The sequence below is a fragment of the Mastomys coucha genome, unplaced genomic scaffold (genome assembly GCF_008632895.1).
Source record: "Mastomys coucha isolate ucsf_1 unplaced genomic scaffold, UCSF_Mcou_1 pScaffold22, whole genome shotgun sequence".
NCBI classification, from domain to species: domain Eukaryota; kingdom Metazoa; phylum Chordata; class Mammalia; order Rodentia; family Muridae; genus Mastomys; species Mastomys coucha.
Window position 1 is genome coordinate 154,454,436 of NW_022196905.1, and position 14,568 is coordinate 154,469,003.

The 14,568-nt window shown below is 48.8% G+C and overlaps 1 protein-coding gene across 1 annotated transcript in view; it reads right to left on the reverse strand.

Annotated features, from left to right (window-relative positions):
• Positions 1-3,596: 3,596 nt before the first annotated feature.
• Col4a1 (collagen type IV alpha 1 chain) overlaps positions 3,597-14,568 on the reverse strand; it is a 119,734-nt gene continuing 108,762 nt past the window's right edge. The window contains exons 47-52 of the mRNA XM_031339027.1: positions 13,607-13,705; positions 12,563-12,775; positions 11,252-11,429; positions 7,826-7,940; positions 6,674-6,846; positions 3,597-5,081 (exon numbers count right to left, since the gene is read on the reverse strand). Coding sequence (XP_031194887.1) covers positions 5,000-5,081; positions 6,674-6,846; positions 7,826-7,940; positions 11,252-11,429; positions 12,563-12,775; positions 13,607-13,705 — 860 coding nt within the window. The 3' untranslated portion in view covers positions 3,597-4,999. The remainder of the gene's footprint in view (positions 5,082-6,673; positions 6,847-7,825; positions 7,941-11,251; positions 11,430-12,562; positions 12,776-13,606; positions 13,706-14,568) is intronic.

A 14,568-nucleotide genomic window follows, 5' to 3' on the forward strand; every position in this document is an offset into this window, starting at 1 on the left:
TACATGCACACACATGTGCATAACACAACAGCATGCCAAGGTACATGCACACACATGTACATAACACACCACCAACAATAAATTTAACCAGACCATGACAACACAAGAAAAAGACTAAAAGCGGCTTTCCTAACTTGTGTACACAAAAAGCATTTAATAAAATATTAGCAAACAAGAAGATGATCGCTACTTGGGGCCATGTGGCCCAAGCAGCGAGCCAACCCAAGATGTTCACCAGTCCAGAGGAACCAGGACGGCCTAAATGGGCAGGCCACATCCAAAAGGATTCCTGCCTGGTGCCACACTACACATAGCACTCCTGAGACCAGTCCTGAGACAATCACAGACACCCAGAGACCACAGATGCCTCTAAGAGAAGCCAATAAGTGGTGGAGAAATAGAAGAGAAAGAGAAACAGGATGTGGGCACAATGAAGAGAGGCAGGACTGGAGAGTCGAAGGGAGTGAGGAACAGGAACAGCCTGATGTGAGTAGCTGGTGATGCCACCTAGGACCACGGTAGGGTCCTAGCCTGTGCTGCCACCAAGAGCCATGTCTGGGTCCATGGCCCTGCAGCAGCAGGGGTCTCCACCAAAGGCCAGTCTGACATCTCTGGTCTGAGCCGCTACCTGGGGCCATGTTGATGTCTGAGGGTTGTGTAGAATCAGCCTGGGCATCTTGGCAGAGCTGGCTCTGCCCCCAGACAACTGTAATACTCAGAAGAGGGACAGAACATCTCGCTAGAAACATGGGGGGGGGGGCTCCGATTGCAGGAGTTATGGGTGAGCTGACACCAAGGGTGTGAATGTGGAAGAGCCGGGACTTTCACTCATCTCTGGAGTGGTGGCATAGGCAAGGGAGGGATGCCGTCCCTCCTCCCGCCCCATATCACCTGCAGCAGGCAGAAGAGCTGGCTCTGGGTCATGAGCAGCATAGTAGGCCTAACCCTGGTGGCACAGTAGGGCTAACCCTGGTGGCAGGGGCACTGGTGAGCTAGCCCTGAGGGTGTCAGTGTGGGAGAGTTGGTTCCATAATTTGTCTGCTGTGCAGAGGTGCACATGAGGGAGAAATGCCCCCAACCTCATCCTTTGCCACCTATGCCAGGTGAGAGAACTGGCCTCATTCTTCACACAGCTGCAACACTTGGGAAAGCAGGCCCAGCACCTCACCTGGGCCGCACAACACAGCTGGCCCTGATGGTGTGGATGTGGATGAGGAGGCCCTGAGGGCACAAGAGTGGGCACAAGGGGCTGGCTCTGCCCCTTGCTGGCATTGGGTGACCTAGCAGGGGCGGGAATGGAGAGCTGGTGAGCTGAGCAGCGCAGCTACCTCTCAGGCCCAGGTCCAGGGCTCTAAGTTAGCCCACCCCAACATCTACTCCATAGATGAGCTGCTGGAGTGCATGAAGAGGCCAGTCCTACAGATCCAAAACGACAGGAACTCCATGACACAGGCCAACAACAGGATATCTGAGAGGAGTCCCAGTGAGGTTCCAGGACTGATAGAGTTGCAGAAAGCAGAGGCCTCGAGACCAGACCAATGACTCAATGAAGTGAACATCGAATGTTTACAAGCAAAGAAGTGTGGGCAAAAGGGCATACTGTGTGGCACACTAAGGTTTCCACAAGATTTTTTTCTTTTGGTAGGGAGGTTGCAAGGGTGAAGGTCTGGTACAAGGGGACAGGGAGGTGAACAGAACTGAGGTACACAGTGTGAAACTCACACACACACACACACACACACACACACACACAGCTCGTGTACAGACATGCAGACAGAACACTCATGTACATACATTTTATTTAAAAAAAAAAAAAAGGAAGTTACTTCGAAGCTAAATCAAGACAGCTTGGTATGGAAAGTGGAGCCGCGTAGGTGGGTGAAACTCGGATAACGTCACACCTAGGGCCAGCTAGATTACAGATAGAAAATGAACTCAGTAAAGAAACAATGACCTGGGGCTGGAGAGATGGCTCAGCGGTTAAGAGTACTGACTGCTCTTCCAGAGGTCCTGAGTTCAAATCCCAGCAACCACACGGTGGCTCACAACCATCAGTAATGGGATCTGATGCCCTCTTCTGGTGTGACTGAAGCCAGCTTCAGTGTACTTAGATATAAAATAAGTAAATAAATCTTTAAAAAGAAAACAAAAAACAAAAAAAGAAATGATGAGCTCTCTCTCAAGGTGTCTGAAAATAGATAAGTCACATGTAATGTAGTCATGCACTTAAAAGCACACCTAATCTTTTAAATACTAAACTGATCGTATTCCCACACATCTAGATGCAGCTGAGTTTTGACAAACATGTCCACGATAGTTTCAATTCTGAGAGTAGAGGGACAAAGGGGAGAGCCTGAGAATGTCATGGCTCTGTAAGAACCCTGACAGGGGTGGGTGACATAAATGTGGAGTGATTTGGTTATGAATGAAGCCTAATTATTTGTCTTCTTCATTCTCCCAGACAGAGGAAAGCACAAAGAGCTCTGTCTATTGGTTACGTTAAAACTGAGCAGAGGACCAGAGCCAGGCCTCCCTCTGTGTCCTTGATCTAGTAAAGTGAGCGCTCAGTGTCTTCCCAGCAGGATAGCCCATTTTACCTTTACGCAATGTTTTCTCATGCTCTTGTTTCTCCCTTGCACTTAAAGGTCACTCATACATTACCCCGATTCATCCTCAACACGGCCGTGCTAGGTGGAGTTCACCAAGGACATTTCAATACCTAGACTTTTCATGAAAACTAAAAAACATATCCATCCCACATGGATTGTATTTCAACCCAGTTTAAAACTGAAGCTTGCTGGGTGTGGTGACACACACTTTAAATCCAAGCACTGAGAGGCAGAGGTAGTAGGTGGATCTCTAGGAGTCTGAAGTCAGCCTGATTTACACAGAGAATTCCACACCAGCCAGCAGATGGTCTATATAGTGAAATACACTGTCTTGAATAACAGACAAAATTACCAAAGCTAAATTCTCTCCCCCACCACACACACACACACACACACACACACACACATGCACACCATCTTCCAATATCTTCTTTTTGTACATGTATGTGTGTGAATACAACCTTTTATGTGTACACACGGAGACAGGTTCATGTGTACAACATGAAGTCAATGTTCAGGGTCTTCCTGAAGCACTCTTATTTTCTGAGAAACTGTCATTGAACCTGGAACTCCCCAATTCAGCCAGGCTGGTAAGAAAGCTCCAGGGATCCAACTACCTCAGCCTTCCCCTCCCAGCGCCCCATTGCTGGCATCACTAGCGTAGGCTGCCACACTTGACATTTTCCATGCATCCTAGAAATCCAAATTCACACAGCCTCTGACTGGGCCACCTCTCCAGCACACATCTGAGCCGGCTACCTCAGAAGAGTTTGAATACAGCCCCCTTGCTCTTGTCCTCTCTATGGCAGAAATGTGCTAAGGCTTGGTGGATCCGATTTCAGTGTCGCTCTGCTGGCCTGGTGTCTAAGGATGGCCTGCACTGAAGGAATGGGAGGACTCTCTTCCTTTGTAGTTAGTTGCCGTAAGTCACCCCCAGTCCAGGACTCTTGTTTGAACAAATACAAAATAAAAATGATCTAAGGTATGCAGCAAAGCTTACAGGTTTATTAGCGGGACGTGTGGTAACTTCTCTTTCAAGGTTTCAGTGGCAGTTTTAGCAACAAATCCATAAAAGCTTCATTTTTATACAAATAGTTTTATTACAAATTTGAATTCTTAAGAAATACACATTTAAAGAAATTACACAGAAGGCCTTAGTAGTCTTAAAAACTTTTTTTTTTTTTTTGGAGGGGCGGGGGAGACTTTTAGTGAAATGTCACTTCAAGCATAATGGTCCGAGTCTACCCTCCTGCGACCTGTCCACTTCCTGCAGGAGCTGTGTGACACAGCTCGTGAGGAGCTGGGAAGTGGCCTGTGTGTGCTCAGGTGTGAAATGCCTGCCAGGATGCAGGATGAAGGATGCTAACAAAGGCCTTGGCTGTCATACTGGAAGTCAGTCATTCAGTCTGTGGTTAGTGTTGCAAACCCTGAAAATACTCCGCACAGAGCAGAAGCAGTAAGCGCCAGGCACAGGGCTCATCATCATAGACACCATGTTTAGGAATGGGTTTGACTTTGGCTGTCTCTACACCTCCTTTGGTTTAGGAGTGAGTGAGGAAAGCTAGTGTTTCACATTCGGTGGCCTGGTGTTGGAAACCCTGTGAAAGGATAGTACAGTTTCTCGAGAGAGGAAAACGAAGTGCGCTTTATTTAACAACGGGCTCTACGCTAGAACTTGACCTGCCTAATTGCTGACACCTATATAAATTACTAATATATATATATTTATTTACTTATTTATTTTCCATCTAACCTTTGGACCATCTTTATTCCACAGGAAGGCCATGACTTCCACAAAAGCAGCTGCATAGTACCACACAGGGCGTTAAGTTTGTGTTTGGGGCTGAAACGATGGAATCCCGTGTAGAAGGTGGAAGGAACCAGTTTCCTTGACTGCTATCTGCACAGCCCATCAAGGGACCTGATGTGGAGACACTGGACAGTGGGTTAGACAGCGCTCACGTCTGGGGTGACAGTGGGTTAGACAGCACTCACGTCTGGGGTGACAGGATGAAGCGGGCTGTGGGCTGTGTGGAGAGCGCCGCGCGCCCCTAGCACCTTTGGGTTTCTTATGAAGTTCTCACCCCAGACATCAGTGCACTGGATTGCAAAAGGCAATTCATCTTTTATTGGATCAGGAGCGCCATTTGGTATGTGCCATTACGGAAAGCTCTTCGCAGTCTGTCCGTCTCCTTCAGCAAACAGAGGCCAACGAAGCAGGGTGTGTTAGTTACGCATATCCCTATAAGGCACTTTATGGTTTTCATAGTGGACAGTGAGGTACATAGGATATAATTCTAGGGTTCATTGCCGTTAAAAATACAACAGGAGAGAGAAGAGGACAAGGAGGGAGTAGCACCATGTTGTGACGGTGGCAGAGGCGAGCATCGTTATGTTCTTCTCATGCACACTTGGCAGCGGCTGACGTGCGTGCGCAGCTCCCCTGCCTTCAAGGTGGACGGCGTAGGCTTCCTGTAACACAGCAGAGATACACCATCAGCATCAGCCTCAGTCATGGAGTATCAGACATGTAGGTGCTTCAGGAATCAGAAATTCCTCAGCCCCAGCTCCCTAGCCCCGTGGTCCGTAAGGGAACAGTTGCACACCATTCACACTGATGACAATCAGCAACTGGGCTCTGTGGTTCTACAACATGGGAATGTTTTAGACATTACCTACATGCATGAGCCCACCAGAGCCCAGCTGAGGTCACCTCTCAGCCACAGGACTATGTTTTGTATTATAATTAGCTTTTCATTGTCTCCAGGAGGTTAGAGCCTCCATTATTAGAAAAAATGGAGGAATATTATTCTTCTCCACAATATTTAACAGACAGTGAGTGTTTATTACATTTCGTTGGATGATAGGGTAAGTGATAAGCCTGGAATAATTAGCTGACACTCAAGACATGCTCATAACCCTGCGAGTGTTTAGGCACACATGGCCTGAGGTGAGGCCAGAGGAGACACTGAGCAGCTGAGACTCGTCTTGACCCTGATTTCAGTCATTGGAGGAGGGGAATCCTCATCTCTGATTGGTACTTATCAAATTCTACTAAATGTAGCTCACCACAAGTAAGAACATCTTGTCCCGAACTTGAAGGAGCTTACCCTAGCTAATTCCATTGCAAATTCTAGCTTTAAAAAAATATATATATCTAACAGTGTTTAAGGAGGCAGTTTGGTTCATTATACCAGGGGGCTGGTTCTAAGCGAAAATCCCATTTTTGGCTGTTAACCTCCTAATGTAGCCCACCCCAGCCCCGGCTGAGGGGTAAGGAGCAGACTCTAACTTCCACAGCTAATCTAGACTGTGTTTGCCAGTGCTGCATCTGACAATTTCCCATACACTAGCAGTTAAGCACATGATACTTTGGGATGTTTAGCAAATGACCTGGTCTGAAAAACAAGGTAATGGCAGACTTCCTCATGGCAGCCTCCAAAACAGAGAACACAGAGACGATTATCTGCAGGGCAGAGAGGCCATGTCTGGGTAGGAGCAGTAAGAGGCTACTCCTGCCCCATCAGCCGCCAGCATCTGCTTGGGCTGATGTGAGATGGAGGGTGGAGGAATTTAACATGCTCCTGACCATTGGAGGTGGACCAAACTAACTTCAACAAAGTCAGCAGCCCTGGGATCATTGTTCTCAGATGAATCTTAGAAATGGGAAGGGACAAGAAAGGAAAGATTTGCCTATTACTTCAATAATATTTGTGCTGAAAGAAATGGCTTTTGTTAAGTTCCTTAGTCCACATACCCTCCGCCCATTATGTAAATGCCACAGAGATGAGCCGCACAGCCCTTCTGGCTATTAAGGATACAATGTTTCACATGCCGTTTGAAGATTTCAGCTGCTTTTTATAACATTTTAGCACATTCATCTACAAAAATGGCAAATGACCTCTTTTCTTTTTCATCTCCCCAGCAAATGGAAGATGGAGCCTATCACCTTTGAAAATCCTACGGGTCGTCTGCCCTCTCAGAACAGACTCGGATTTGGTGGGTTATAGGAAAGAAAAGAGAAAGGGCTGCCAGGGGGCCAGAGTCCTCCAGCTCTAACTCACTTGAACATCTCGCTTCTCTCTATGGTGGCGAGCCAAAAGCTGTAAGCATTTGCATAGTAATTGCACGTTCCTCTGCCGTGGCACTCGATGAATGGGGCACTTCTAAACTCTTCCAGACAGGACCCAGGGGATGCAAGGGCTTGGCCAGAACCTTCAGCACCAGCGCTGGTGTGCTGTGGGACAAGCATAAGGCGTGAGTCTGAGGTTTTATCACTGGAGCCCAGAGAGATTCATCGTCCCTAGGAAGCCATGATGTTTCCTCAGGGAGGTTCCAGGTCCCTCCTACCCCACCCTCACCCCAGGCTCACCAACTTTGAGCCCCCAAAACTGCTCAGCAGCCATGGTAGTCCACCATCTAGGCCTACTGGCCAGGCTGGGGCACTCAGGCCTCTATGAAACCCTAGAACCCAGACACCAGCTTCTCCCAGTGAAAGGGGGAGCACCCAACTTTCTTAGAAAATAACCAGGAAGCCCTTTTCCTGTCAAATACTAACATCAGTTTGCAGGTCAGATAAACAACTCTGTTCTGGTGGAGAATTTTAAAGAAAAAGACAAAAATGTCTACTTAGGATGCTTACTTGGAGTTGGTAAATTCTCCCCTAGTTCAGGACTTGTGGGCACTCAGTCAATATTTTTCAGTGTGACAATAAAATCAAATAAGCTACAATGAGCTCCTCACACAGGGAACTGTCCTTGTGTGACAGGGCTTTTCAAAGGAAGGTCACAAGGAGCTAACTAACACCAGAAAACAGCCAGATGATAGAGGAGTGCACCTCACTGCCCAGGTGCATAACCTGGGACGATCATTCTCCTGGCCACCGTTTTGGCTGGAGCAGTGCAAGCTCACAGGCGATACCCATGTTCCCACCCACCTCATGCTCTCTGCTTTAAAGCTCCTATGTGTTAATACTACACGGGGGAGTGTCAGGTGGCTATGGAGAGTCTACACTCTAGGAGCTCCCTGCTTATGGGAGGCAGCAGCTCCCAAACAGAGGAGCAGGGAGCCCTGGAGACACTGTAGACCCCCAGGAGCAACAGACCAGGCTCCACGTTATTTTCAACAAGGGATGATCTGGGAAACTTGGAGATGGAGAGGAGATAACAACATTCAGAGGGGCCCTCCCAAGGAAATGTAGTCTCCCAAACACTCACCATGACGAAGGAGTATCCGATCCACAGTGAGGACCAACCGTTGGGGCACTGCGGGATCTGAATGGTCTGACTGTGTACCGCCATCACCATGGCCGGTGCTTCGCAAACTGCACATCTGCAAGAGAGGAAGCCGTGTGGGTGAGACCTAGGAATGACCACCCCTTGCCCTCCTGGTTCTCCTGGCTCAGCTGGAAGTGAATAATGTGGGCAGTGATGAGACGCAGGCTCAGGGGCTCTTGCTAGTTGTACAAGCCCATTTCTCTCCTAAAACAGTCAATCCAAAAGCCATTGAATCTTAACTATTCTAAGAGAACAATGGGGTCATCATAACCGTGGCAGAGGGAATCACTGTTCTAGCCCCTCCTGAGGACAAGGTCCCTCCTGTGACAGCCATGATACTGCACCCCAGGGAGAGTGAAAACGTAGGGTGGTCCACTGTTCTAAAGCTCGCTCAAGTAAGGGAATACCGGATGGTGGGGGAGTGCACTGCTTAAAAACACAAACTGCGGCAGCAAAATAATTACATTCCAGTCACAGAGTGAAGGGAGTGTTAGCCACACTGCTAAATGAGTACAAATGAGTGAATAATTACACAAGTTCTGCATGCGTGGACGGGAAGTAGGCGGGCGGGTGGCTGGATTAGTCATTCCATTTTCTGTGCTATGCGCGCGCATGTGTGTGTGTGTGTGTGTGTGTGTGTCTGTCTGTCTGTCTGTCTATCTGTCTGTCTGTCTCTATGTGTGTCTGTCTGTCTGTGTGCACGTGTGTGTCTGTCTGTGTGCATTGTGCATGTATGTGTATGTGTTTCTGTCTGTCTGCCTGCCTGTCTGTGTGTGCGTGTGTCTGTATGCGCCTGCATGTATGTGCATGTGTGTGTGCATGCATGCGTGTGTGTGCATGCCTGTGCATGTGCTCTCTCTAGTTTATTCACACAAATGTAGATGATGGGCCTTGCCCATCTCTCAGGCACAGGAAATAAGACAGTTTGCCAAAGTGTCCTTCTTCCCAAGATGCCTTGGTGCTGGAGGATGGGGGGAAGGGATAGGCTTTGGGTGGCCAAGGGGAGGGCAGCTCTGCCCTCCAGAAGGACAGTCGTGGCTAGTGTCACTGCCCATGCCATCACAAATTCCCTTCCTCCCTGGCCACCAGTCCTTCCTCTCAGGTGATGGAATTGTGACTTTATGCCCACCCCCATCTGTAGAAAGTACTTAGAAATTGTAGCCAACAGGATAAAGAAAGCAGCTGACATCTTTTTTGCTCAAAACTCAAAAGGAAAGATTTATGTCGATGTTTCTAAAATGAAGCTTTTGGGTCTTCCCACAGGAAAGAAGGGACCTAGAAGTGCTGAGACATTGCTGGAGACCATCAAACTAAAGTATCAAGCTCCCTCAGACCCAGGAAAAGGCCCAATCCCTACAACAGGGAATCAGACCATGGCTGGGTAAGACCTGGAGGGCCCCTCAAGCTGCAGGGACATAAATAACTCTGAAATGTCAAATCTTGGGTGTGAATCTCAGGTGTGCTCACAGAACCAGGAGCCCCATGAAGATAAAGATCCATGGAGAAAAGAATGTCTTAGACACACAATTCCCCTAGGCCTGTGTCTTCAACCAAATCAAGACCAGCATGGATGCCATTCTAAAAGTAACCAAGAGACATAAATAATGACCATTTTCTACCTGTTTTCCAAGGAAAGCTAAAAAGAAAAAACATAAAAAGTTAGTTCTTCTAGTGCCGTCAACACAGTCTGGGCAGGAGTCTACACACAGATCACATGTCTGTGTGTGGTGTGTTCTGTGTGCTCTTGAAGTGTAACAAATGACATTTCCTATCATAAGATCCCCAAAAAAGGCTGTCACGAGGGACATCAGAGCACAGCCACAGAGAGCCTGCAGTCCTCCTAGCGCCCTCTGGTAAAGCCGATCTGCCAGGCTGTCTGTCTGTCTGTCTTTATGCTCATGTTTTTAAAGGACCTGTGAAGATCTAGGCCTGGTAGAGCAGACCCAACATCTAAGCTTAAGAGGCTGAGGCATGAGGATCTCAAGTCGAAGGCCAACCTGGGCTGCACATTGAGAGCTGCCTCCCAAGGGTATGGAGATGCCTGGTGCTTTCTCAGAAACTCCTAAGGAAAACTCCTGATTTCTCATTCTTTCTGTCTTTAATACTGCACATATAAAGTAACTATCAGCCGAATGCATCGGCCCATCTCCATGTTTCTGTTACTTCTTAGTACAACTGAACGATAAAATTTTATTTTGATGGAAATTGGCAAAAAAAAAAAAAAAATAGGACAATCTTATACTTTTTACTCATAAAATATCCTGCCTTACTTCCCACCCGGCAAGCTCTTGAGCCCAAAACACTCCAGATGTCAGTGGGGACAAGCTTAATGTAGGAATCGCTCAGACAGAGGCATACACATTCTCAGTCGTATTACACAGTTTCAAGGAAACAAAGTTCAATGGAACGGGGGAACATGAAATGGATCTTTACTATTGCACAGTTAATTCTGTGGTGCTGGGCATCAGCATAGGTTCTGAGTGAAATAAGCCTGTGTAATTTTTATGCACCAACACTACATAAGCAGATGAGACAGATATTATAGACTCAGTACTACAGTTCCATGGGCTTCATTTTACAATCACTGGGCTACTGTTAAAAAATACAACAGACACTGACAAGTTTTAGTGAGCATGTGAAGGAAGGGGAGAGAGCCCTTGCGCGTGGTTGGTGGGCATGTCAGAATGTCAAGGGCATGGCCACTGTGGAAAACAGTAAGGAACTGTCTCAAACACTTAAAAATAGAATCAACGCGTGACTCAGCAATCCCCATTCTGCATCAAAAGGACAGAGGCACAAAGTTAGGTGTAAACACCCGCATCCTGTGCATCCTGAGCATCCTGAGCATGCTCCGTCAGAGGGGCCGACCCAGATAACTGTGGGCAGGGGAGGTGTGGGTAAATGGGATGCAATGTGCGCCCATACAATGGGTAGTGATTCATCCTTTTAAAAAGGGCATTTGGGAGCTGGAGAGATGAATTAGTGTGGTTAAGAAAATGCAAAGGACCCAGAAGAGGCTTCCAGCACCCACAGTAGGTGACTCTCAACTACATGGAGCCCCAGCTCCAGGGGGATCTGATGTCTTTGCCTACAATGACACTTGCACTCATGTGCAGAGAGAGAGAGAGAGAGAGAGAGAGAGAGAGAGAGAGAGAGGAAGAAGGAAGAGGAGGAGGAAGAAGAGGAGGAGGAGGAGGAGGAGGAGGAGGAGGAGGAGGAAGAGGAGGAGGAGGAGGAGCACAGTGGTGCATGCCTTTAACCCCAGCCCTGGGAAGGCAGAAGCAGACCTCTCTATGTTCAAGGCCAAGTGTGAACCGATTTTTTGTCTTTAATTTTAACATCTGCCTCTGTGGATGCTGAGCTCACCTGCTAATGAAGGGCCGGATGTTGTCCCCAGAGATGGGTGCCATAGACATGGGCATGGGCTCTGGCGTGGACAGCCAGTAGGAGTAGTCGTTCCTGGAGGCGAAGTTGCAGACGTTGTTGATGTTGCAGAAGAGGAAAGGCATTGTGCTGAACTTTCGCAGACAGCTGCCAGCCGTACCTGCACCGGCGAGAACACAGAAGGAAGTGAGAGCCTGCGGTCCGGTCCACACAGTCCAGTGATGGTACCGGTAAGGTGGAAATTGATGTTTCACATTCTCATCAGAAAGAAGGAAGCAAATGGACCCAGATGGCTGGGATGCTGGCGAGTGATTGGTAGATTAGATTTCAACTGATCAGGTACTAAGGAAACTGTAAAGAGCGATGCTGATGTGTTTGAGGAAAGGAGACATGCCCAGTGTGCCAACAGAGGGAAGCCTGTCTCAGGAGGAATGTTTGGTGCATGACCGTAGCATAAGCTGTCCCTGCGGGTCTCCCAGCCACTGTGCTTCTGACTTTACTCAGTTACATCCTCAAGTCCACAATGCTAGGGCGTAACTTGGTGGAGGCTCCCTGGAGCAGATAAAAATAGTGGGCATATACATATGGCTTCCTGTTGGGCCCAAAGAACTTGCAGAGAGCTTCCATCGGAATAACGCAGTATATTTCTAGAAGAGCTGACGGTAAGCAGCCCATGCTGGAGCTGGCATTGCTCTCAATGACAACTTTGTGAAGCTCATTTCCTGGTATGACAATGAATATGCTACAGCAACAGGGTGGTGGACCTCAAGGCCCACATGACCTCCAAGGAAACCCTGGACCATCCACTCCAGCAAGGATACTGAGAGCAAGAGAGAGCCCCTCAGTTGCTGAGAGTCCCTGTCCCAACTTGGCTCCCCAACACCGAGCATCTCCTTCACAATTTCCATCCCAGAATCCCGTAATAACAAGAGAGGCCTAGGGAGCCCTCCCTACTCTCTTGAATACCATCAATAAAGTTTGTTGCACACAAAGAAAAAAGAACACCGCACGAACTGCTACATGTGCCACAGCGGGGCCCCAACTGTACTCAATAACTAGAGTGAGGTCTTAAGGTTTAGGAATTTAAAGATGGCCAGGGACCAAGCCCTAATATGACACATAGAAGCCGCTGAACTGAGGGGTCAGTGTGTGGGAGTGGAAGGGGATTAGACCAGCCCTCCCCGAGAGACACTGTCTACCTGGCCCACCACTGTGGCAGATAGACAAGGATGCCATCTATCTAGTTGGGAACCCACCACATGCCTGCCACACAGGTAAAGAACTGCATCTTACCCAAGTCCTGCCCATGGGCACGCTCGTTGCCTTGGACATAGAGCAGAGAGTATCCATGGTAGAGAATTTTGGTCCCTGGGGGACACAGTGGGTCATCTGTTGTCTGACTATGCCTGGTCACAAGGAAGCCATGATCCACAGATGGGGTACCTGGGGGACCCATGGATCCTGGCAGCCCATCAGGGCCTGGTGGACCAGGAAACCCTCTCGGACCTGTGGGACGGGAGATAAATGAGTGCATTTCTATCCGGCTCCCTCCAAAGCCCCCCGGAATCCAGTTCCAAGGAACTGTAGCTAGCTGCTCTGCCCCAAAGTAGCAGAGATGTCTGACCTTTCACTGCATGGAACTGATGCTGGGGAAAGGGCAAAACGAAATCATCCCAGGGCTCCATGTCCCACCTCGGCATGGCTTTATGAGCCCAGAATGCAGCAAGAGCAACCTCTTCAGTGAGTGAATACAGTAGCCTATACTGCAGCTCCACTGCTCCGTTCATAAGGAATCCCGGGCTGCTCAGAGGGGAGGGCACTATAGAACCCATACAACAGCTTTATTCTCATCCAAAAGCCTGAGTATGAAACACTGCCTCAAGGAAGTCCTCAGGCGCTAGGTCCTGCATTCCCTGGGACAGCTGAAGCACATGCTGCCCCAGGTCTGCAGAGCTGTGCTCTTTGCATAGGGACATAAGACTGGGATGGTCTCCCAGGCCCTGCTTCCCATGAAGGCCCATGAAGCTTATCCCATACCAATGTCTCGGGACAAACACTGACATTATTATTTTCCATTTCTCTTTTCCACTAACTGTGGTTAAAACAGACTTTTTGTAGCTGTGGGACACTGTGCTGCTAGGAATGCACAGGGGCCCATCCTCTTGGCTACTCTGGAAAGCACACACCTTAACTGATCAACAACATTAACCCTTAGCTCCCTTGGGAACCTCTCTCCACTCTAAGACATGGGCTACCCTGGTACCCTGTCAGAACTATTTTAACTTCCTTTTGAGGTTTCTCGGGCCTGGGTCTATTGTCTCTGCTGTAAAGACCTACCAGGTGGTCCAAAGGGTCCGGTCTCTCCTTTCTGGCCAGGGGCACCATCGAACCCAGGGACACCTGGAGGTCCAGGCAAGCCCACTGAGCCTGTCACACCTGTAGGAAAGGGAGAAGAATTTGTGATCTGGTCTGGCGGGCAGCAAGCTGGCCTTCTTTCTTCCCTTTTGAAAAGTTATTTTTCATCTCCGGGAAGCAAGCAAGGGTTCTGGACTGCTGGTGTCTCTGTGAGGCCTATGGATCCTGGCAGCCCATCAGGGCCTGGGCAGACCCGGCTGCTTCTTGCAGAGCTCAGAGCTCCCCTGTTGGAGCCTCAGCTAGCACACTGTATATAAGGGATATTGCTCCAACTCTGTCCCTCAGACTGTCCCCTTGAGCTATCCTGAGCTACCTGCAGATGTGACAGCCAGGCCTGGAAAGGTCTAGCCTCCCTCCTTGCCATGCTTTTGAGCAGTGGTTCTCGACTTGTGGGTCACAGTCCCCACAGGGGTCACATGTCGGATATCCTGCGTGTCAGATATTTACATTATGATTTATAACAGTAGCAAAATTACAGTTATGAAGTAGCAATGAAGTAATTTTATGGTTGGGGGTCACCACAACATGAGGAACTGAATTAAAGGGTCCCAGCATTAGGAAGGGTGAGAGCCACTGGTCTAGAGTCTCAGCCATGGGTAGGCTGGTGTGATGGTTTTCACATGCAGTTAACTCAATAAGCAGCTTGAAGCTTAACACTTCCTGGGTGCTGCATCCAACTCCTCAGCTGGCGGTCAGCCCCTTTCCCACCAGCTCCTGAGAGAGGAATGGCCGGGAGCGGCCTAGAGAAGGGTGTGCTGGAGACACAGGGAAGGGCCTAGAGGAGGGTGTGCTGGAGACACAGGGAAGGGCCTGGAAGAGGGTGTGCTGGAGTGTTACACAGGGAAGGGCCTGGAGGAGGGTGTGCTGGAGACACAGGGAAGGGC